Raw genomic sequence first — 24,936 nt, 5'->3', positions numbered from 1 at the left:
ACTTCCTGTACAGACATTCAACTGACATTTGCTACAATTGGGCAAACATGTTTATCAGAAGAAAGATAGTCTATGTTATTTCTTTGCTGTTAATATGTATTGCTGAAGGTAAGTTTAAACAACATTTATAAAAAATATGCTTATATTTATGCTGATAATGATTAGCCTATTTGTAGTTACTTAGCTGTTGATGTTTGATAACTATAATTCAAACACTGCTGTAGCAAGAAATGTAAATAATGTAAGGCCTTCCTGATTGAAAATCCAGCAGGTTGCAGCCAGTGGCTTGATGATTTCCAGCTAGTTCAGAAGACCTGGTGCTGATTAAAGAGCTGGTTTAGCTGGTCCAATGCTGTACTAATGTTGATTTTAAGTTCTCTTATTTTAATATTTCATTAATGAAATCAATCAAATTTGACCCACTTGGAAAAAATGGTACAGCATTTCAATTTATAGAGTTCATGACAAAAAGTAGGGTTCACGCACTGATCATGCAACCTTCTGATCACTAATTCTGGTCATGCAGTTTCAGTTTGTATAATACTGAGAGCAATGAATTCAAAATACTTTGTAAAACAATGAAGTGTAGGTGCCTACTTCTAGAGAAATATCACAACTAAGTTAATCCAATTGTAGCACAAATATCTAAAATCATTCAAAATGTTATTTAGAATAAAAATATATTATTAGACATTGTTATTTCATGCTCAGTTTACTATTCTGCTTGACTACAAAGTAGCAGTTAAAACTCATTGTGATTATTAAATTATGTTAATTAAAAATAAACCTACCATTTGTAAAATACGTTTTGGTTGCTACTGCTATGATAATATATTTGTAATATGATAATTGAACAAAGATCTTTTCCAAACAAATCTTTATTTCGCTCTTTGATACAAGATACAGTAAAATATAGTACTTTTAGAATTTCGTATCAACATGCACAAACCTAATTAACTAAATTCTTGAAAATATTAAGGGCACACTGTTTAAGATCTGTAATAACGTCCTTTCTTAGTAAGTGAGTTAGCTTCCCATCTTGCACGCAAAAAAACAGTCAAACTGTTATTTATTCTCCACCACTGAAGAACGATGGAAACATTTGTCCTCGTAGAAGATCGCAGTAAAAACAGACAACGCTCTTACCACATTGTGTGAACCCCAGCTGTTTTGTTTACGTATCTTTAAGCTCTCATGTCGCTGTTCATGCATATATTGAGGTTAGGTTTTGTCTGTTGCTTCATTCTATCTTAGTATGTGGTTATGCTTTAGATGTTGTTCTCTTCAGTTCCTGTAATGATGGCTAGACAAAGTTAATTCTCACGTTTTCTAATTTTGGTGGTGGGCCAATGTTTCTTTTTACAAGTTATTTGTTGTACGTTTAGGGGTCCTTTTATTTTGATTTCATACCTTATATATTTCTGAAGGTATATGAGCCAGTTGTGAAAATAAGTGTTTTCCTGTAAGTGTCAAATTGTATGAACTCTTGCAGAGTTTGTATATTATATTTATAACCTTCTAATGCTGCAGTTGCCTGGACAGACAGCTAAACTATGGAACCAATAGCAAAATCAGTCACCACAGGTTTGTCCTACTCAGAGCTGGTGCAGAGCTGGCAGTGCTAGTTTTGCATGACCTGATCTTGTGCCCTGTTCCAAATGCAAGAAAAATGACTTTCATACAGTGTGTTCTATTCACAGTCAAACTGTTTAATATCACTCCGAAGGGACTGAGCAATGGTTAAATTAAGCAGAGGGAAATTTATCAGTTCACAAATAACCTGGCAAAAACACACACTTTGTTGATAGAAACAGTATCATATAAACAGTAGTGGGTCTTTATACCTCTGATTCTTTGAGTAAATAATGTCACTGTATACTGGGTTATACTTCTTTTTCAGAACATTTCAATACTGTACAGCAACTCACTTACATATAAACTTTCTAATTGTATTTTATTATTCCCAATATATTAAGTGGGGTGGAAATCAGTTTTATATATAAATAAATAATAAAGGGAGTGTGATGAAATCCACAGTGATATTGAGGAGCTTTTTCGCCATTGACTCCCATTATACTCTGGGTCATTTCAATGGTTTGATAATAAGTGTTCAGTCAGGGAACTCATACAATAGAATATTTATTACAGATTAGACACGGTAACACATTTATGCATATTATACGTTCTTGGATAAAACATTTAACACATAATACATCTTTGGCCTTTGGCCTTGTACATTTCCCACTGATAAGTGGAGAGGCTGACTGTAGGGAAGCCATGGGCAGGGGGCAGGATAGCTGCCCCCCCCCTTAGTTGAGCAAAAAAACAGGTGGAGGCTGGGGATGAGGAGGCAAACTGTAATTCACAACAGGCAGATAATGGATCAAGTAAGATTTAAATCCTTTCCTTGACACTCATTGAACAAGTAATTACGTTGTTATAGATCAGGTACTGTTATTTCACGATTGACAGTGTCTGGTTATTGGCACTTGATAAGCTTGATTTGATTGACTGATTAAAAGTGAGTTCCCAGCCTGAACCACCGCTTTGCTTAATGAGGGTGATATTAGCAGGTTTGACTGTTCAAGAAGCATTGAACCTCACATTAACTTCATTGGTTCAGTTTTCTGGAAAACAAAGTGTAGAAGTATCAGCTGCTAACTTTACCACTGATTTAGTTCAATATGAAGTTTTAGCGTGACTGCATATTCCATCGCTTAAAATTAGCCTTACTATAAATCATGTAAAACAGATTTTGTTGTCTTATGTTTTTCATTGTTCTTGCTTTAAAAGGTGCACCTGAAGATTCTCTTGAACATGTTGGAGTTGTAAATGCTACTGTGGGCCAGAATATCACCCTAAACTGCTCTGTGGACGAAATTGAACTACAGGTTTCTCAAATTCAATGGGAAAAGACCAACAATGAAAAAAAAGAGATATTAGTGGTGCATAACCCACAATTCGGGACTGATGGTAAACTTAAATCTAGCTTTGCACCTCTAAGGAATAAAACAACTGGGCGACTATATGGTGCAACTCTAAGTTTATACATGGTACAAATGTCAGACAGCGGTCATTATTGCTGTGAAATTGTTACATTTCCTAAGGGATCAATTAAGGACATCACAAATCTCTCCGTAGGTATGTTAATCCCTCTTTAACTTGTTATTGGTACCGGGAAGCAATGCATATCTGTAATTCAAGTAAACATGTTTCAACAGTGATAATGTTTCTGGTGTTAATAGAGGTTCTGTAGGAACATAACAGGTTAATATGATTCGGCATATGTCCAGAGGCCAGCTGGCCTAGTCTCTATGACAATCAGAGGGATAAGGAGTGTAGGTTTTTTGTTCTTTGTGTTTTAAAGGTATTTATAATTGTCCTGATCCTGCAAGTTTGTAACCAGGATATGAGAATGGAGTGAGACTGGCTCAGTGCCTATAGCAACACTGATAGGGTTAAGGCCCACTGGACAACCAAGAGTGACTCCCTAAGATTCCCAGGTGCTGGATAGCTCTGGGAAGCTAACTTTTGTAAGTAGCTTTAAGGTCAGGAAGAAGTTTTCTTTGTTTCACTGGGCTTGTCTAATCAGTGAGAAAAGGGAGAGCAGGAATTAACAACTGAACTGTGCTGCTAATACCATCCAGCGAGTACCCACATAAATGAATAATGAAAAAATGGAAGGCAGCATGTAACAGCTGAAACTGCAAGCTCTGAATAATAATAGAAAACATCCGATAATTAATAAACTTGAAGAAGACTCAAAGATGGTTTAAGGGACTTGATCAATTTTAAAGGAAGAATTGATGTGTTTTTAAACAATGCCTGAAAAGGGACACGCTCTGTGGAAGCGACACACAATGCATCAACTCTGCAAAATAAATTGAGTATTCCCAATTAAACTAAAGCATAGAAAGATTTTTCAGAAACTATATTGGGGAATGGAAAAATGTACATTTGCAGAAAAGTTGATAGTGTGTGTTATATTTAGGTTTTTTTAGAAAAGAAGGACTTTTAGAAAAGTTTTAGTCTTCCATGAAAGTGAATTACCAAAAAGCTAGAATAATTACAAGGTGATCTATGAACTTGAATAAGGGGTGCTGAATCTTATTTTCCTTAAAGAACAGATGAATGTGTGTTGAAATATTTTTCTGGCGTGATTCTGAATTAAGGATATATTTTTAACAACAGATTGATAACGAATTGATTACAATTTTGTAATATCCTGTTAATTAGAATCCACTGAATTTATATTAATTTATTTGATGACTCATATTTACTCAATAGTCTGCTGGCATATTCATATTATTATATTTACTGACTTGAGAATATAATTAGTTCTAAGAGAAAGGACAAATTATAGACAATTAATGCATTGCTTTCATGTAATTGACATTTACACTGAACTGAGATGTTGCCTGACCATTATTGCTTACTGAGAGTAATGTGCTGATTTGTGCTATTTTGATATTAACCTTCTTGTCTACTTTTGTACAGCATTTTATTCACAAAATGTTGATAAAATGTATACAAGATATAACAGTGTTGTGTGTTTTATTGTGCAATTGTTTACTTTACGATTTTGAGCTTGTTTGAGAGAAATTTATAACTAAAGCCTCTTTCACACTGGCACTTCTACCCCGGTCCGGACCCGGGTTCTAGCTGCCAGGGTCACAATCCTGTATAGTGTGAAATGGGTCGTACCCGGGTTAACCCAGATCTCAGCGACCCACCTCAGGATGTGGGTTGACACGCTTTGACCCGGGTTGAGCGAGACAAAATGCATGACGGCCGATGAAATAACAAACAGCCACGCCTGTGTGAAGGTTTAACTTCCGCAAGGAACGTTTTTGTTTATTCTGTTTAGTCATATTTTTGTTGCTTGAGACACACCATGCGCCAGCCAACATTTGGGCTGACGGTTCAATCCAGAGAAGCTTGGATGGAAGCATCTGTAACAAGCTGCTTCCGGGGCATTGATACACATATTGTGCACTTGCGTTTGTCACCCAGGTCTACCCTACTTTATCAAAAGCAGTGTGAAATCGCGCAGCCAGCCTGCCTGACACCGGGTCCTGCCTGGGTAGGTTCTGATCCGGGTAGAGCAGGCCAGTGTGAAAGGGGCTTAAGAGTGCTAACTGAATTAAACCATTACACATGTCAATTAATTATATTAGTTGGGTATCTAAACACCAAAACTCCCTACAGTACATTTTCTAAAATAAATATAACTGCTTAATAATGACATTTATAACACTGTGTTGCTATAACAAGTGGGCACTAATGCATTTTTTTCTTAATAAAAGATGTACAAGAAGAGGAGCTTTCAGACACCACCGTTGATGCACAACTTAATAACGCAATACAAATACAATGCTTGAAAAACATGACTGGGATCATGCAATCTGGAATGTTTCTCGAGTGGGCTGTGGTATGTACTTTTTACCTTATATTGTATATCATCAGCATATCGCTGTGGCTGGGATAACAAAAAGGAAATAATATTCAGAGGTTATAGTGAATTAAATTATTAACACTAGAACATCTGCACAGCCGAAGCGCTGTATTTAAATGAACAATTAAACATAAAAGGGCTGCTTTATTTGTTTCATATTGCAACTCCATATTGACCGAGCCTGTCTTTCCTCCTCAAAAGTCTAAGCAGAAATCCAAACTAGTCCATTCATGCTCCGCCCCTTCTACACTGCAAGCTTCTCTCGCCTCTGATTCAGCGAATACAACTCCTCAGTTTTCAATTTCATCTGCTCCTTCCTCTGGTTTGCGTTATAAGATTTTTAATGATTAGCAACTTGTTCATCCTCTTTCCACCACAATTTCTACAGTATCTGATCGTCTGGATGCGTTTGATAACAGAATCACTGGCTTGGAATCAGCAGCCATTTCATCCTCATCAGGGACACCAGCAGCAGCTCTCACCTCTCCCACTGCTTCAGCCATGCACAGACACGCTCTCGAGCTGCCAGTCTTCGCTCTAGCATCTCCCTCTAGTTCGGGATCCTCCTTTGCTTCAGTATTTCACCGCCACTCTATCTCTCCTCAACTGAGATGCAATATCATCGAAGGTAAAGGCATTAATTTAGTTTCAATAATTATTGGAACTTCAGAATTTCGAGAACACAGGGTAGTCGACTGTGGAGATCTGTCTGTTAGGCTCAGGCTCCTCAGCTGTGTAAAAAACTCACTCTTGGAGAATTTGTGCTTGCATTTTCTGTTTTTCGTGATGTCCTTTATGCTCACCGACAACAAGAACTGGACTCATATTTATTTAACATTGTTGATCTCTTGGTCAGATATGGCAGTACCATTGTACCATGGCAGTATCATAAAACTTTTTCAGCCAAAGCAGCATCTTGGATAGCATTGAACAATACACTGATTGACTGGTCTCAACCTGATCATGATCTCTTTAATAGATTCTTCAGTGGTCTCTGTGCTAACACTTGCAGAGTTTGTGCTTCCACCACCCATTCTACCTCTCTGTGTCCAAAGGCAGCCTCTTCTTCAGTTTCCTCATCAGCCTTAAATTATTCCCTCCCTGCTCTCGACAACAAGCAAAGATTCTCATGGAAGACCCATCAAATATTCCAGTGACAGTCAGCTGTGCAATAATTTCAAGTCCTCATTCTGCATTTCCAAAGGATGCTGTTTTTTTTACATCTGTGCAGTTTGTGTGGCGATGCTCATTCACATTCCATCTGCCGTCTCTCATCTAAATGACAACCACTCCAGCTGAAGCACTCCTAGAACTCGGCTTCTCAGATGTCTGGCCTCCAGAAATCAAAAATCTTCCCCCTCAGCTTAAACCACAGCATTACTTGAAGTATTCCCTATTGTCATTGTAGTCTATCTTTGGGGCCCATTTCTTGTGATAATCAATCTACTGTTCATATTATTAATAAAGGCTGTTCCTCTTCCCTTCTAATTATGCAACTTCTTCACTGGTCTTCTGTGACGGGGAGCCCTGTCCCATTGTATAAACGTGCACAGGAGGCTGTGTGGTCCAGTGGTTAAAGAAACAGGCTTATAACCAGGAGGTCCCCAGTTCAAATCCCACCTCAGCCACTGACTCATTGTGTAACCCTAAGCAAGTCACTTAACCTCCTTGTGCTCTGTCTTTCGGGTGAGATGTTGCTGTAAGTGACTCTGCAGCTGATGCATAGTTCACACACCCTAGTGTCTGTAAGTCTCCTTGGATAAAGGTGTCCTCCAAATAATAAACTATATTATTTGTATTATAATTATGGCTGTTTTGTTTTGATAATATAACTATATGTATTGGCTTTATTACTGTGATTTGTTGTTATTATTGTTATGATTTGGGTATGTGTATTTAAGTAAATATTATGATGAACTGCATTATTTTGGGTTAGTTGGCAAGGATGGGGTTAACTCCCCATCCTAACTGAACGATTGTGGAATGTGACAGGTGGCTAGGAGTTAAGTGATTGCCAATTGTGTAATTAACTCCTAGCCACCTGCTATATAAGAACCCAGCTCCACAAGGGTAGGAGTGGAGTGTAGTTAGGAGAGAGCTGGAGAAGCCGAAAGAGTGTTTTGTAGAACGATTGCTATCTACCCTTGAGAACCCGAGTAGGTACTCATTTCATTTGATTTGTTTCTTCCTGTGTTATGTTTTGAAATCCTTTTGTTTGGCTCTCGTGCCGTTTTGTTTTATATTGAAAAGTGCTTTGTTTGTTTTACTTTTTTTCATTTAATAAATACACTGCTACGGCAGTTTAAGCCCTGCATTTTCCTGTATGTCCGTACTGCTTCCTGGTCCGTGACGTCACCACTACAGCCATCCTGCCACAACCTCTTTATGTGTTGATTTCTTATTCTCTTTTCCAGCACTTTTGTTCTCCCTGCGTAGATCGCGAGGCTCTCAACGCAGCCTCGGAGCATCAGCCGAGTCTGACCTCTCTCGACTAGATGACTCAGTAAGCCAGGGAGACCTTGGTTCATCCTCCTATCCTTCCTTAGTTTCCCCGAGGGGGAAGTCCTCGCTTCCCAGCCTTGGAGGTCGATCGGTTCGGCCTCACCTCCACGTGGGCAGTTCTCCGAGTAGTCAAGGGGAAACCCCTATTCTATTACTAAGTCACAAGCACTTTGTCTTTATTCAGTAGTCCCTTATGCAGGCCTGGCTCCTGCCTCTTGAAATAATAGTAATATAAAGAATAAAATGAATTGTACTATTTTTTACATGCAAGTAAATGGCAGATGCACCTTGAAAAGGAAGCCATCTGTGTCCCAAGTCATAATTAGTCATCAAGTGAGAACGATGTCATGCAGGTTGAGTCCATCAATATAGGACAAAAGGCTGCCACATAGAGAAGATGTTATCTGTAGGCCCATGAAGAGAACATTTTATTTTCTGTAGATTTAAATCTTTAATCCAATGAATATATTAGGGTTGAGTAGCTTGCTTACAGGTATACAAGACAAGCCTCTTACCAGCAAAGCAGTAAAGGCTTGGGCTTCTGGCAGTGCTTTGGACAAAGTGGTATTGCTTATGGTATTGTAGGATCTGAAGTCTCAGGGTCCAGAATCAGGCCAGCCTGGTGAAGTACATAGTACATGTGAATAAGGCAGAGGAGAGCCTGCTTATATCTTTCACAGGTTGGATCCAAGTCTGGTTACATTCTAAAGTAGCCAGAATTCTTATTGTGTTTTGTAAATACTCTCTTAGTCTAAAAATTGCATTGCAATTTTGAATAAACTTCTAACCCACGCTAAAACAATTCAAACTAGGGTTTGATTTAATTTATTTGAACAGCTTACAAAAACAAAGCATTACTTTTTTCCCCAAGTTTTGGGAATATAGCCCATAGTCTTTGAATTAACACATTATTTTAATCTTACAGTAGGTGCCAAATTCTTTAACGCATACACCTGGAACAGGGATTATGCAGCCAGACAGCCACTTTTTTGACATTGTGACATTGTGTTGTTTTAGCAAGGCAATGGAACTGAAGAATCAATCGTAACATCCAACGGAACGAACAAGATTGATAGCAACTCTCCAACATATAAAGGTCGTTACCAACTGGACAGCCATTATTCACTCATTGTCAAGCCAGCAAAAACTGCTGACCATGAAAGAGTATTCATTTGTAGGATCAAGTCACCTTATAGACGTCTCAAGAGCATTTCCAGAGTTAAAGTCTTTGGTAAGTCTTACATTTCTTTATCCATGTTGTCACACTATCTTTTCTTTGTTACGTAACTTATTGCAAGCCCTTTTAAAAGGTGTTTAATAATCAGGGGCATATTCAGCCATCAAAAATGACCAAGGCACTTTAAATGTATGGTTTGGTGTTAAAATTCCCCATCCATGCTAAACAATGTGACCGTCTCCAGATTGATTAATTTATTGCGAATCTGGAGAAAGTCACACAAACAAAAACCCACAGCTTAGGCTGTCTAGAAAACAATTGCTACCCATGCTGGTTTTACACCAGCACCCGTACTAGTTTGTCTGTTTATTTTGGCCACTGTGCCATTTTGTCAGTTTTGTGACAGTGTTTTGTTTAAACTTTTTATTTATTATTAACCCTTTGCGGTCCATTTATTCAGCGCGTCTCTGGCGCGTCAGGTCCAATTTATTTTCACACGCACAGTTTATTTTAGACACACTGTTTAAATGTATTTTAGGCTGTGTGGTCCAGTGGTTAAAGAAACAGGCTTGTAACCAGGAGGTCCCTGGTTCAAATCCCACCTCAGCCACTGACTCATTGTGTGAACCTGAGCAAGTCACTTAACCTCCTTGTGCTCCGTCTTTCGGGTGAGATGTAATTGTAAGTGACTCTGCAGCTGATGCATAGTTCACACAGCCTAGTCTCTGTAAGTCACCTTGGATAAAGGCATCTGCTAAATAAACAAATAAAAACAGGACACTCAGTACTGCATCTCCAGCCCCGTCCCACCCCTTGTTCGCTGTATTTTTCACATACCTCTTTATAGTCATGCATACTGATAAATCATCTCCAGATCACTCTTGATTCAAGTCATTATTTTATTACTATAACATCTCAAAAAGCTCTGCAAATGTCTGTGATATTCTTTCAGCGTTGGATGCAGAAGCAGCTATCTTGTTTGTTTATGTCCGTGTTATCTCGGTATTGGTCAGATCCGCCCCATTTTTTTCGGCTTCTCTCGGCTCCTAACGGTCTCACTAGGCCATTGAATGGTTTTCTTAACTTTTTCCAGAGAAAAAACGACTAGAGACCTGTGTTTTAAATCTTTTTGATGACGTCGGACAGGGTCCGACATCGGACCGGAAAGGGAAAATTGTAATGTCGGACCTGGTCCGACATAGGACTGCAAAGGGTCCTATGTACTGTGTCCGGTCTCTTCCTGGTCTGACGTCACCACAAGCCATCCTGTTCACATGCTGTTATAATGCAAACACATAATTAATCATCACAATCATTATTCATTTTATTTGACTGGTTTAGCGAGGGTGAAGTCTTTGTTTGATGAAACAGTGTTGTAGCTACAACCTCCAAGCAGCGAGGGTAAAGCGATCATTACTGTGGTTTTAGAAATGTATAGGTAAAAAAATAGTTGAGCTTATTTTGTCATTATCATTTTCCATGATTAACTTAAGAAACTGAGATGGTTTAATGACACTAATTACAGCATTAAACGCAGGCGGAGCACTCAGAAATAAAACCTGACAACCATAAACCCCAAATATCCGTTCTGGTGTACTTAAAGCATTTGACGTTTGCATCTGAAGTAAGTGGGATACTTCAGGGCTTATTTCAGACAGTGTGGGTTGTGTCGAGTTCAGGGCTGTGTGGTTTGCAAGGAGCCTAGCAGGTGGCCAGTCACATTAAAAGAAGTCAAATGCATATCCTTGTGTATAAGTCAGAACCCCTTATTGAAAAAACATATTTTGTATATATGGTAGAAAAGCATGATCCTTATATTTTTCATATATATAAAATTGGCCCCTTTTACATATATATATATATATATATATATATATATATATATATATATATATATATATATATATATATATTAGTCTGTAATCCATATATTTATTTTATATGTTGAAAATATATGGTGCACTATTAGTATATAAATATATGGATTACAGACTAAAATATATTTTAAATATATCCCATATATTTTAAATATATAAAAAAGGGGCCAATTTCTATATATGAAAAGTATAAGGATCATACTTTTCTACCATATATTAAAAATATATGTTTGTTCCATAAGGGACAGCCCAACAGCTGCAGCCCTCTGAACTACACACTGGTTATGATGTGCTGACAACTCACGCAGCTAAACTCTCTCCATCTTGTCAGCCCACTTAAGCTCATTTTATTGCTGAATGTGATGTTATAATTAATATCAGACACAACTTTATGTATGCAAGCACTCTTGTCTTCTCAGTATTTGCATAATGACATCACTGTTAAAATTATTTGTTTGATAGATTAGGATTTAATTTTATAGTATCTTGAACAAATATTCTGGCATTGCTACATTTCTTTTTTTCTTTTATACTGAATTTGAATTTTGCTAAGAAAAACCTACTTATTTGCACTGTACAAAACCATACAAGTCCTGCAAATTTAGAACCTCGGGTACTCAAAATTCTATAGTAGTATCCTCCGTTTTTTTCTGGCTTCTCTCGGCATTTGAAAGCTATCCTCTCTGCTTTTTCCGGAGAAAAAACGACTAGGGACAGGGTCCGACATCAGACCGGAAAGGAAAAATTTGAATGTTGGACCTCGTCCGACATAGGACCTCAAGGGGTTGGTAATAATCCATTACAATTGGCAATGTAAATTATCTTGAGTCTCACTGGGAGACGGGAGCTCACGCCTCTATATTGAGAGTCTCCTGACGAGAGACTTGGCAGGTCTGTAGCTGACCTTGTTTTTTTTTCCTTCCAAAAACTGACAACCTAAATTTTTAACAATCTCCATTTTTTCTGAAAAAGTTCTTCTTGAAAATGGATTTGTAACTAAACAGTCTGATGACATTTTTTTGTTTTAATTTGTAAAAATTCAAATTCTAAATATTGCTTTGAAGTCCTCAATATAATTCTCAATAACAGTCTAGAATATTAGCAATATCATGTGAAATTCAGCTATTCTTACACCGCTTACCCTAGCATATTTATGTCCCACCTCTGCTCACTAATGATTGTACAGCTGCAAAACCAGGACAGATCTTTGACTTTCATTTATTATCATTTTTAAATCATTTATTATATTTCACGATGTATTTGGCTAAAACGTATTACATGGAAAGTAAAGCATGCTTTATTGTGCCAAAATAATATTTTTGCCTTCTCATTTTTGTAGGCCAAGCAACAAAACCTGAAACAACTTTCAATTACCAATATAATAATCTCCATACTTTAAGGATAGTAAGTATTTTAGTGATATGGAAAGAAATTTGATGTGGAAAGAAATGCAGTAGGCTGAAGTTTCAGTCATAATATTACTATTTGGGCCCACAACACACTGTAGGCCTGCACTTTCTCTGGACCATGTGACAACAGATAATCACAGTGCTCCAGGTCTTCACTGCAGCCCTGCAGTTCAAATCAGGATTATTTTTTATAAATTCAGTATGCAGAACATTATTTGTCTGAACTATAGAGCACACTTTGTTTGAACAATATAGCTCATATATATATATATACAATTAGTTTTATAAAGGGGACAGTTTTTAGCCACCTATTGTACTTTGGGGTGTTTAAATGTAATTCCGTCTATGGCTATTGCATGGTTATACACCATCTACAATGCTTTATTAACACTATATAACATAGTTATTACGCATCTGTTATACATTTATAAACCATTAATAAACAGTGCCTTAATATAAAGTCTTACCACAATAAGTCGTACAGAGCCACAGAACTGAAAGCTTAAGTACACATTCAGTTTCTGTAGCACTGCAAAATCTTACAGGTTACAGTCAATGCATATTTGTGAAAATGTCCTCTGAAAAATATATATATATTATTTTTTTTAGAATGCCACTTGTCTTATTAGGAATGCATTTCCCAAACCAAAGGTCACATGGTACATAAATGGACAAGCTCTACAGGATAAAGAAAGAGGTACTTTGTCTATTTAAGTATTATCCCATTTTTATTAAATCATGTTCTGTTCATGGATAATGTCTTTGTCTCGTGTAAATCTAACAGTATTTCATTGTTGCTATTCAATTCAGGAGCTTCGATACAATCTGAAGTGTCCAGAGATGTTGAAGGACAGTACCAAGTGATGACTACTTTGCACTTACTTGTTAACCAGTCAAAGGCAAATCAGTCCTTGTGGTGTCAAAGTGTGTTTATTCATCAGAATAAAACATTGCAGATCCAGTCTGAAACAACGATTGTCCTTGCTTGTAAGTAAATACCAGTTGTGGATTCTTAGTTACAACACCTTGTATGATGTATAAAAGTATTTTAGAAGTGTATTTTCCAAAACTAGTACAAACAACAACATAGTGGTTATTTCAGGTCCATGACAATTCGTTCCCACACATTAACTACTGTCGCTTTTGCATCTCATTCTGGTTAACTTCACAAAAAAAGAAAACTGTCTATTACCAAAAACTGAAGTGTAACATTCATAAAGCCCCCCTCCCCCCTCTGCTGGTGAACCACTAAAAACATCTCATCAACAACACAAGCTGGTTGAAGTGAACAATCAACAATGTATATGTGGTTACACAGTCAACATCTTAAAAGTGCACACACATATTTATATTATGACAAGATGTTGGGGAAGGAATTGTCGCGCACCCGGTTGTGTCAATTCATACAAGTGTGTACGTGTCAAGAAGAACATACTGTAACACATACTTTGCTTGGTGCCTGGAACATTCTGTGGTTTATATTATCTTGTGTCGGGTGTATATGTCAGGTATTTAGTCTATGTTAACTCTGAGGGGGAAGGAAGTAAAGGGAAGCAGATGTTACCTAGAGGCTCAAATGTGCTTGCGCCTTCTCTTGCTATATGGAATGCAGCCCAAATATGAGCACAGAAGTCATGTAAGCTGAATGTATATGAATTTGAATGCTGTACAGAGTGACTCTTTTGTTCAAAACAACATTTTCTTTCGAGATTTTATGCAGCACTGGTTGCTAATGAATATAAAACGTCTATATTCCATGAGTAATGTGGTTTACTCAGAATTCCATCTGTGGTCTGGTAGCCTTTAGACTTCATTATCCCCAGCGGTGGACTATGACGCTTCGTGGGTATTTCCAATAGCCTAAGTAATACCTCAATACTAAATAAAAATCTTCTACTTACATGGAGCTGTTCTTCAGTTCAGGTACCTCATAAACAAAAGGGAACATGGCTTGTGAACTGTTTGTAAAACATGTAAAAGAAAAGAGTACCAGTAACATTTTATTTAATTAGGATTTTAGTGCAGGTTTGTGTATTTCTACACATATCAGCATTTAAGTTACTTTTAGATCCTAAAATGTAAAATAAAAATGCGAAATAAAAATAAAAACACATTTTAGTAATTGAAAGTATCTAGTCGTCTACATGTGTTAATACTGATCCTGCTGTTTGTTCAGTAGCTTGTTCACAGTGTGTTCATAAAGTTTATTCAAAGCCTACTTCCTGACTTTAAGAGAAGAGAGCACCACACCTGTGTTGTTATTATGAGAGCTGAAATAAATTAATACATTTAAATAGATAGATTGAACGTATATAGGACTGCAAGGAAGCAGACCCAGTCTTCATTGGCAGACAACATTCAGACGGCATAATCTAGAGCAGAAAAAAATGACATGCATGAATACTGTATTAACGTATTTTCCGGTGGATTTATTTGGAACAGTGATTAAACATAGTTTGAAGGCAACATTCAAGAGATTAGGGACCTCGTACGGACCAATCAGGTTAAAGTAACCCTCTAATCCAATTTTCTATTTATTGTTTATGCTGTTTATACAGTCTATGAATATAAAGACACTAAACAAACACTCTTTTTTCAGCTCCTGATCTATCCATAGAAATAACACAACCGACAACTTTTATAAAAGAAGGGGACGATGTACAAATCCAATGCAAGAGCAACCTTCCAGCAGATCAATATGTGTTTTGGTCAAACAAAGTAAGACATAAAACAGTTAATTACAGCATTATAACATAGTTATTGAACAAATTGCAGTGTAGTTACAATGCAACTACATGTTCAATTACAAAAAGTTTTTAGACAGTTAATGTACTTTGCAATTACACCGTTTTTACACGTTGTTAAATATTTGTAGTCTAATAACTATGGAACAACATGCGCAATTACATTTGAATAATTATGGATATTTAATCTACGATACTGCAAATGCTGTTTAAATATTTGTTTGTCCATCCCTCACTTTTAAAGATGTGAGCAATCATTGTGAACGGCCCATAAATGCTGGTTCTTGGGTAATCGTGTGATATTGTGACCTTTCAACTCTGTTGTCTCCACCTGCTTCATGCTAAAGTACAGGCGCAGGTGAAGACCCAGAGTCTAAAAGTTACATTATCACATGATTTCTTCATGCTAAAGTATAGGCACAGGTGAAGCCCCAGAGTCGAAAAGTTACAATATCACATGATTTCTTAAGCAATTTCTTTGGCTTCCAGTAACACAGTGCAATAGATAAAAGGTATCTGAAAAAATCTCGCAACCGGTCAGAATTAAGATTAGTAATATATATTAACATTAAATAACATCATTTATTTGACTGTGTTTACTTTTGTTTTCTTTACTTCCAGAATACATCTAGAATCTACAGCAGTAAAGATGGCAAGTTGAATTTGAGACAAATAACAAGACACCAAAGTGATGTATATGTTTGCAAGCCTGAATGGTCAAACTTTGATTATTTTAAAGAACTGAACATCACAATACCAGTTCTAGTTAACTGTAAGTATTGCTATTGTATTAATTTATAAATATAATATAATATGTTGAGTCATAATAGTAATAGTTGAAACATAACGGTTTATTTTTTTTGGAACATTTAGAGGATGCAACCAAGTAAAGATTTATTAATGTATCATTAGATATTATTAATGCTGGTACAAATATGTGAAAATAATTGTAATTCTGTTTACACAAATTCGTGCATATTGTAAGGTAATATGACACATGTCATGTAGCATTAATTAAGCATCAATGTAATCTAGAGTTTCTAAAGAAATGTATTCGATGCGAGTCACAGACAAGAATGTAAAGATACCCTGTTGTTTCAGGCTGGAAACTCTTCAAATACAGCTGCAAATATACCATGTGATTTGCAGGTACACCTTTTCAACAGTAAAGCAGAGACTGGATTAGTGAGTTAACTCCCCCATCAACCTTTAATCAATGGCAGCTACCAATAATATTCAAGCCAATATTCTTTCCAGTCTCTGCTGTACATGTTGAGTTTACAGTCTTTTCCCCGGCTGGGTTAGCTGTTGAAGTGCTTGACTGCCTCTCAGATGTATATCAGAGGCAGCACTGAGTGCTTCTGAAGGCGAGTTGTGGTTCCAGAACAAAACAAGTCAAAATGCTGTAATACATGAACCAACTTTTTTTTATATTTCAAGTTTTCCTAATTAAAACGTTGAAGCTAGGGTTCATTAAAGCAAAATGAGAAAGCACAGTATACATGAATGCTTCCCCTCACAGCTCTGCAAATGAACCTAAATCCTGAATCTGAACACCCTTTGCCTTTCAGTCTTGCGCTGTGTTGAATTGTACAGTGGTTGTGCGACTAATGTGAACGGAAGTCTCTTAGTAATATTACCAAGACTTCCAAAACTCATTTGACCAAGTGTCAGACCTAGGTGTCAAGAGGTGAAAAGCATGAAAGGCTAGTGAGTAACCCTCTGCACAACCTAACTCTCCTTACTCATAAAACTTTACTCAAAGAGTATGTGCAAATGTTCTGTAAAGTTTGGGAGTGTTGGGCAACACAATAATAATCCATATCCTCTTTGAATAAAGAGAAAGGTTTCATGAATGCCAAAACCTTATTTCATTTTTGTTTTGCTCTCTAGACATAGATATCATTCAATGTGATCGTAGTAGTCCAGTTGAGATTGAAGCCTACAGTCATGTACAGATTAAATGCTTCTCAAATGCTTCAGAATCTCCAGAGTACACGTGGATACAGGTAATATTATAATTCCACAAACTGAATGTATAGTATTGATTTTCTACCTACCTTTGTGTAAAAATGTATTTTAAGACAGATAGTATGGGCAGCAGTGTGGAGTATTGGTTAGGGCTCTGGGCTCCTGACCGGAGGGTCGTGGGTTCAATCCCTAGTGGGGGACACTGCTGCTGTACCCTTGAGCAAGGTGCTTTACCTAGATTGCTCCAGTAAAAACCCAACTGTATAAATGGGTAATTGTATGTAAAAAATAATGTGATATCTTGTAACAACTGTAAGTCGCCCTGGATAAGGGCGTCTGCTAAGAAATAAATAATAATAATAAATAGTACCAAACCCCTGTGCCTGGGTGTTCATCAGTTTTTATCAAGGATCCGCCAGTGTATCAAGTCTTATTGCTTGACTGAAGTTTGCCCTAAAGAGATGGCACCACAGTGTAATTCAAGGTGATACCCCCTCACCAGTTCTGTTGAGTTGATATCCTACACAGAGATACACACAGTTCCTCTAACAGGGCTGACAATATCATGTACCATACTGTATATTGGATAATTCTGACAATTTTGGTATTTGCATAATTATGTCTATAAAAATTCCCCTCTGTAAGGTAGATAGTCAATTGCATGTACTGTCATTCAACCACACTGTTTTGTCTCGTTCAATATAAAGAACAATTTCAAAACTAAAATTGCATAACAGTAAAATGTTGTATTTCTCTTCCGGCAGAATAATTACAGAGTTTCAAATTCCAGTACTCTTGATATTGCAAAGATGACAAAAGAGAAAAGCGGAATCTACACAGTGATCGCAGGAATTCCAAGAATATCTCTTCAGAGTCAAGCTGAAATTGTTGTAACTTTAAAAAAAGGTAACTGATTACATTATAAGCTTGAAGAAGAATTGAGTAAAAGGCAATGGTCACTGGCAACAGTTTCCTGTTTGTATTCAAAGCTGATGCCCTTTGAATCAATCTGGAGACTGGCACACCAAGCCCCTGTGTGTGATATTATTTGTTGTATTATTATTTAAAATGTATTGTTTATGTGTGTAAAAACATATCGTTTTTACTGTTAATTGTTTTGCAGCATGGGTGAGGTTAAACTTCCCTATCCATGCTAAACTCATGCCGTCTCCAGATTGATTAATTTATTACCATCTGGAGATACACAAGCAGCGCTTTCATTTACCCCAGTGCTGTCTGTGTGTCCATCTCTTCCAGGTCCAAGCCATACTGGTCAATTATCAATGTTAACACTACAGAAAAAAAAAACACCAGTTATCATTATCATAGCTGCTGTTTTTTTGTTATGTATCTTTTTAAAAGCTGCTATAAGGATAATTCCAATTTAATCCTGGGGCTAGTGAGTGAATGGTGACGGAATCCTCCAAAATGAGATCACGTGAACATCTTCTCTTATACTATACTATACTTATACTAAGCTTATACTACTTTTTACACCCTGACCTTCATAATGCAGCACAATGCAAAGTAAAAGGGCATCTAAACTTTGTTTCCCTGGTTAAAATTAGGACTATTATTATGACACTAATGGGACGTTACAAACTCTGTTTTGGGGAGGTACTACGGCTCATTTGTATGGATACATTTGCTGTTTCCTATCAATTCCCTTAAAGATTCTTGTCACAGGACCGGATCAGACAAGCTGACAAAGGATTGCAGTACATATCCGACAGACTGTACTTGCATTGTTGAGGATAATTAAAGAAGCTCAGTACTTTCTCTGTTATTTTAACTGAACACAAAAACCCAGTTTATAATTTGATGCTTTTTCAAAGGTCTGCTCCTACACGTGCCTGTGGCAAAATCTGAAAATACTAAATCAAGTTACAGAACAAGAAACCTTTTCTCAAATAAAGAGTTGTTTAGAAGTATATGTACTTTTTTGTATATCCTGTATGGTTATATTTTTTAAGACAATCAATTTGTTAGAAAATGCATTTGTAATCAAATAACCGAAGTATCAGGTAACAGCTTTTGTCGGTGCTTGCTTTGTATATGAGTGATAATTAGGTCAAACCCTTCCATTTTACAAGAAATTGGTGTTCAACACTGTACCTTGTGGTTTGATAAAAAGTCCCTTTATGTCAATCGCAAGTCTGACACAAGCTATTGTGGTCTGGGACACTAAGCTGAAAAAATACAGCAAACCATTGATGTAGACCTTTGTCTTCTTTATTTTGTGTTGTCATGCACTTTATCAAACATTTCCCCAATAAAACAGGTAGAAGGCTTAATTAAGCATGCAAAGAGAGATTAGAAACATAGAGCACTGCATTTATGTGTGAAGAGGTGCTTAGCAAACCCTTTATAACTCAACACTGCTTACAGTGAGCAGAACATAAAGCACACACCAAAGTTGTAAGAGATAAAAAGTAATTATATTTTGTATCTTGCTCTTAATTGTACTCTAAGTCGCTGTGGGTAAGGGCATCTGCTAAATAATAATAATAATAATAATAATAATAATAATAATAATAATAATAATAATAATAATAAGACAACATACTGTCTGCACTGCTTAGTGTTTGTTATTCTGCAGTTGCTGGCCTTAAGTGCCTGAAGACGACCCACTCAAAGCAATGGTGGCACCATTACACACTTCAAGTCATGCTAAATGCCAGACCATGGTCTTCTAAGATGTAAAAGCTGTCGTAATTCCCCTTGTGTATACAGGATACAATGGCTGTTTGCGACTCTCAATGCTATAAACACAAAACTCAATCACAAATTCACTGAGAAATATATTTTAAACTACTTACCGGTACATACAGCACTGCCATCTTCTGGATTGTGGATGTATAACAGCTCACTGAAATTAATGCTAGCAACATAGCTGACAGAGCCTATTAATTAAAAACCTGTTACCAAACACATTTAAAAAAAAAAATGTTATCTAAACACTGTGTAAACTTCTAAGGAACTAAATCCCACAAAACACAAGGAAAATTGCAGGCAACGTTTTCTATTAATTTATCAAGTAAAGTGTTGTAATTTTACAAAATTCTAATAAAAAAATTGTTGTAGGTGACATTTTAAAGAAATGTTCACCATATGAATCCCCTTACTTAAAATGTACTTAAATGGATTATAAACTGCATTGTAACTGCACTAGTTGCTTGAAAAGTTGCCAGATGTTACATGTTGTTACATTAGGACAAGCAGACAAAGTTATGGCTAGTTCCTTCCTAACTGGTATAAGATACAGTTTGAATCAGCACACTTAATAAGGCACTGCCTTAGCATTGGTCTAAATGACTTTGGTTCTTCTAAAGTTTTACCTTAACATATTACTTTCCTTTCACTTTGCATGTGAACCTATTTTTATACACTGTAACATATGTATAATCATTTGTATATTATCTATAGATGGTGTGACACCTTCATATTCAACCACTTATCTTGACGTGACCCAGGACACAACCAATTCCACGGAGAGAAGTGAAGAAACAAGTCGGTATACTAACACAACCTCTCAGACCCAAGAAACAAATTGGTCTGATAGCACAAGTTATATTCCTGATGTAACAAGTGAACATGCCTTCACAAACTCTTCTGATGAAGAGCCAAGCTGGGACAGCAGCACAATCTCTTCTACTGAAGGACCTGCTTCATATACTGACACAATCACTACTTCTCAATACTCTGGGGATTTTAATACAACCAACCCAATTAACAACTCAACAGATACAAGTACGTATAATATTATAGTTTATGTGTGGGTTGATTAACCTTTGGAGAAAAAAATAAAAACATATATTTTGTAGCAAAAGTTATGTACTTTTTAGTAAACAAACCATATCTGTTAAAATAAATGTCCTATTGTATGTGTTTTACTTCATTATTTAAAAAGATATTAACTAATGTATTTTTTCAACCACTGAAAAAGATGAATTTCTGAAGTGAGGAAGTTTGTACTCTAGGGACTTGCAGCTGTAATTCTGTCCCCTGTGAAACTGATTTGCTCATTCATTTAACTCAAAACTTCCACAGTTGCAGAGGGGGCAGATATTACAGTTGCGCATCCCTAGTGCTTATTTCCTAAACCAACTTATTTCAGTAATACAGCTTTGTCAGCAGTTGAAAAAAAATACATGTTTTTATAAGTCTTTATAAATAATGAAGTAAGAAGAAACAAGTACAGAGAATGATAGAGAATGCAGGTACTAACAGTGGCATAGCCAGACATGAATATTCGAGTGGGCGATGAATATTTTTTTCAAAATGTGTACTTAGGCTATATATGATTATATGTAAGCTACGTGTTCCACTGCATTTCCTGTAATTGCTACCACTTGTGAAGAGAAACTCATACTGTATATATGAATACAAAAATTACCCCGAACAAAGATAAAGACTGTAGATTAATCACTTGGCATCAAACTAAGAAAAACATATTTGAAATTTCTTACAGGATATGATTGTAATACAAGGTTCTTTCTTTGATGCCTGGAGATGTGGAGCTTCAGTTCTATGCCTAATGTTTAAGCCACTTTGATAGCTCAAGATGACATGTATCTCTGATGGCTTCAACTGAGAGCCTAAAAAGAGTAGTAAACTCCTTGATCCAACTGAAACCTTCTGATGTCCTGACATCTATCCTGTTACCTTCAAACACAAAATATTGCTGATTTATATGTAATGCTCTTAGATTAAGTGCTTATTTGATTACTCATTCTAAAATAATATATTTTTAACAAACTTTTTTTTATCATTTTTTCAGGTGATGTGAAAAATGCAGAGAATGGCAGATTAACAGGGCTTGTCATGCTGCCTATAGTGCTGGTATTTGTAATAATAATCATCTTTATGATCAGAAGATCTATTGAACAAAAGAGGTAATATCGATATACTATATATATATTGTAACCCCGGCCGGCACTCACGGTCGTTCGTTTACCCCTTTAAAAGCAGACCCAGGGCACAGGAAATGGAGTTTAAAGCGCGGTTGTGCTATTTTTAATAAACACAAAAATAAACACAAACACAAAACAAAACCTAACTCCGTTTTGGAGTACTTACTAAACGGGTTATTCCCTGACTAACTTGCAGGACGGCTAAGCCGTTTACCCGGCACCACGGAACATAAACCAAAACCACACAGGTTTAACACAGCACATACTTCTTTTATGACTGCTCGGAAGCAGAGCACCTCTCTTCTGCTTCCTTCTACTCAGCAGCCCCGTGCAGACTGACTGCACATCTTAAATACCCCTGCACCTAGTACTAATTGATAATAACTACCAGGTGCGGGTGATAATTAAACAAATAAAACAATTAATTTAAACAAAATGTGCATTTGCACATGTTTTTGGCAGGGAAGATTTTAACCCCCTCCCTGCCGTGTTACTATATATATATATATATATATCCTTTTTTATATCACACTCATCATATCTCATATATTATTAGAGAAAAAAACGTTTTAAAAGCTGGCTGTAGAAGCAACTACACTCAGTGTTTCAGTAGTTTAAACACATGTTTAAACACAATATTAAAATGGTGCAAACTCTCCTTGCAAGTCAAACCCATTAAACCTCAATGAGCCATACTGTATAAAACTCAAAAGCCATCTGTTGGACAGCTTTGGCCTAAATAAAAGATCCTTCCATTGGGCAACAAAGCCCTTAGCCTAATATTGTGGATTTATTTTGCTACTATAGAACGGGATGCCCTTAAATTATCGATTGGTGCAGTATTATGATTTATTTTAGAAGAACGAATTGTGTCTTCATACAGAGAACTGTCCACAACACATGCAGCCCAGGGATCAGTTCAGACTCTACAACTGCAATAGTGCTGGATTTTGAGTATTACAGCCTAAACATTAGCTCTTTGATTACAAATTAGAGGTATACAGTATTGTTACTTAATAAGTTAAAAATAACTTCTCTAATAATAAAGAACAAGAATTGCGTCATACAACTTTTTTTTTCTGTTAACACTAAAAGAAAGTCAGAAATGGATGTACATTTGATTTGTATGACTGGGTTGTCTTGACACTTGATCTTTTTAAGTCTCTTTCCATGAATTCAGTGTTTGATTTTCATTAAACACTAAAATTGTAACAGTTAGGAACACGTTAAAACACAATACAACAAAAATAGGTAGTGTTTGTTAAAAAGAAAATATGTATTGCACATATTCTACATAATTTCTAAATAATTTAAATGCAAACATAATTAACCAAGCCTTTTCTTACTTGTTTTAAGCAATGTACCAGAGCTGTTGAACAAGAAAGAATTGACAGCACTGAGATATATTCTTAAATGTATAGTAAGATTAATAAAGTAAGATGCAACCCAATGACAGGTGCAGGTTATACAGGTAAACAGAAAGTGCAGGTTACCCAGACAATGGGGAGATATTACCCCCAAATGCCCAGATTGACGATACCCCACTTTCACAGGCGTAGTGCAAACTATAACATGGCATTTTGAACCAAATAAAAGACCAGAAAAAACCAAGAGTGGTATATGTTTAGTGGTAGATGTATTATCACGTCTTACAATTCTGAGCTGCATGTATGATTCTTTTTTTATTTATTTTTTTTCAGACTGGATGCACCCCCACCTTTTAAACCCCCTCCTCCACCAGTGAAGTACAAACCCATTGTGCCACATGATATAATAGAAATAAAGAGGCTCGACTGATAAAAAAAAAAAAAAAAAAAACCTTACCGTTTCTTACAGGAGTCTTTTTAACTAGATATTATGTGAGGAGTATTGACTGGACATTTATTATAGATTTGTTTTGTTATTTTATTTTATAGATTTTTTTTTTGTTGTCATTTTGTGTTAGTTAGTTTGCAGTTTAGATGTTGAACAGCCTTAAAATCTTTTTTTTTTCTATAACAAAAAAATAGAGTATGTTTTTGTAGAGAGCGAAATTGGTGAAATGATTTATTTTTATACTAGCATTCTTTAACAGTTCCTAACATATATTTTTAATATATTCTATAAATATTCTGTATTTTCATTTAAAAAAAAAAACAATAAAAGAAATTATCACAAATAAAAACTTTTATTCATTTCTGTGAATAGAACTTAAAACAAAAAACGAAAATCTCCCCTCCAATCAGATTAGACAGTGTAGCCACATTCTCCAATGGTTGGCTAGCCAGCCTGTTGAGGAGGAACTAAACAAAATTCTCAGAATTTCAATGTGTTTGTCTGGAACACAGTATCATTATCTCAGGATATAAACACTTCATTTATTTACAACAGTAAAAACACAATACAAGAACTGGCAACCTATCTACTTGTCTCAATGGGCCCTATTTGTCACTGTAATGTTAAGATATGTCATATTTGATTTAAATGTAAAAAAATAATGCTCTAATCACAAAACCTGTTTCCTTTTACTCTTAAGTTACACTTATTTTCATATTGCATGTTATGAACTGTATAACCTCAATGAAGCGGGCATTTTCCACACAATCTAAAGTAGTTTCAGATGACATTTCTTCTTTTTTTATATACAATATTTGCAATCATTCTGAATGATTGTTATTACATTTGCTCCAATGTCAAACAGTAAAAACGATCTAGTGATCTGCACTTTTGGTTTCCTTTGTTTTTTTCTGGCGACTTTTTTCAGAGCGACTTGCGACAAATCGAACGACTTTCACTGCCGACAACAGCGATTTTCAGAGAAAGAAGTCACCAAATTAGTATAGCTGCAACATCAGTCACATGCAGCTCACACCACGCCTTCTCCCGTCCGAAGTACAGTCAGCACTCGG

At 36.2% G+C, this 24,936-nt stretch overlaps 2 protein-coding genes across 2 annotated transcripts; both read left to right on the top strand.

Annotated features, from left to right (window-relative positions):
- Positions 1-6,270, top strand: LOC131737743 (nectin-3-like). The gene is made up of 4 exons (XM_059028664.1): positions 1-108; positions 2,794-3,141; positions 5,307-5,431; positions 5,844-6,270. Exons 1-4 carry the CDS (start codon positions 48-50, stop codon positions 5,994-5,996), a joined length of 687 nt encoding a protein of 228 aa, XP_058884647.1. The 5' UTR covers positions 1-47; the 3' UTR covers positions 5,997-6,270.
- Positions 6,271-7,547: 1,277 nt separating this feature from the next.
- On the top strand, positions 7,548-24,162 carry LOC117406796 (uncharacterized). The gene is made up of 13 exons (XM_059028663.1): positions 7,548-7,611; positions 7,870-7,958; positions 8,975-9,188; positions 12,351-12,415; positions 13,030-13,117; positions 13,231-13,407; positions 15,020-15,138; positions 15,786-15,936; positions 17,058-17,173; positions 17,900-18,041; positions 20,562-20,885; positions 21,916-22,030; positions 23,749-24,162. Exons 6-13 carry the CDS (start codon positions 13,284-13,286, stop codon positions 23,843-23,845), a joined length of 1,188 nt encoding a protein of 395 aa, XP_058884646.1. The 5' UTR covers positions 7,548-7,611; positions 7,870-7,958; positions 8,975-9,188; positions 12,351-12,415; positions 13,030-13,117; positions 13,231-13,283; the 3' UTR covers positions 23,846-24,162.
- Positions 24,163-24,936: the final 774 nt, after the last annotated feature.

The sequence above is a fragment of the Acipenser ruthenus genome, chromosome 8, assembly GCF_902713425.1.
Source record: "Acipenser ruthenus chromosome 8, fAciRut3.2 maternal haplotype, whole genome shotgun sequence".
Lineage (NCBI taxonomy): Eukaryota > Metazoa > Chordata > Actinopteri > Acipenseriformes > Acipenseridae > Acipenser > Acipenser ruthenus.
Note: the sequence above shows the minus strand (reverse complement) of the source record. Positions and strands in the feature narration are given on the sequence as shown.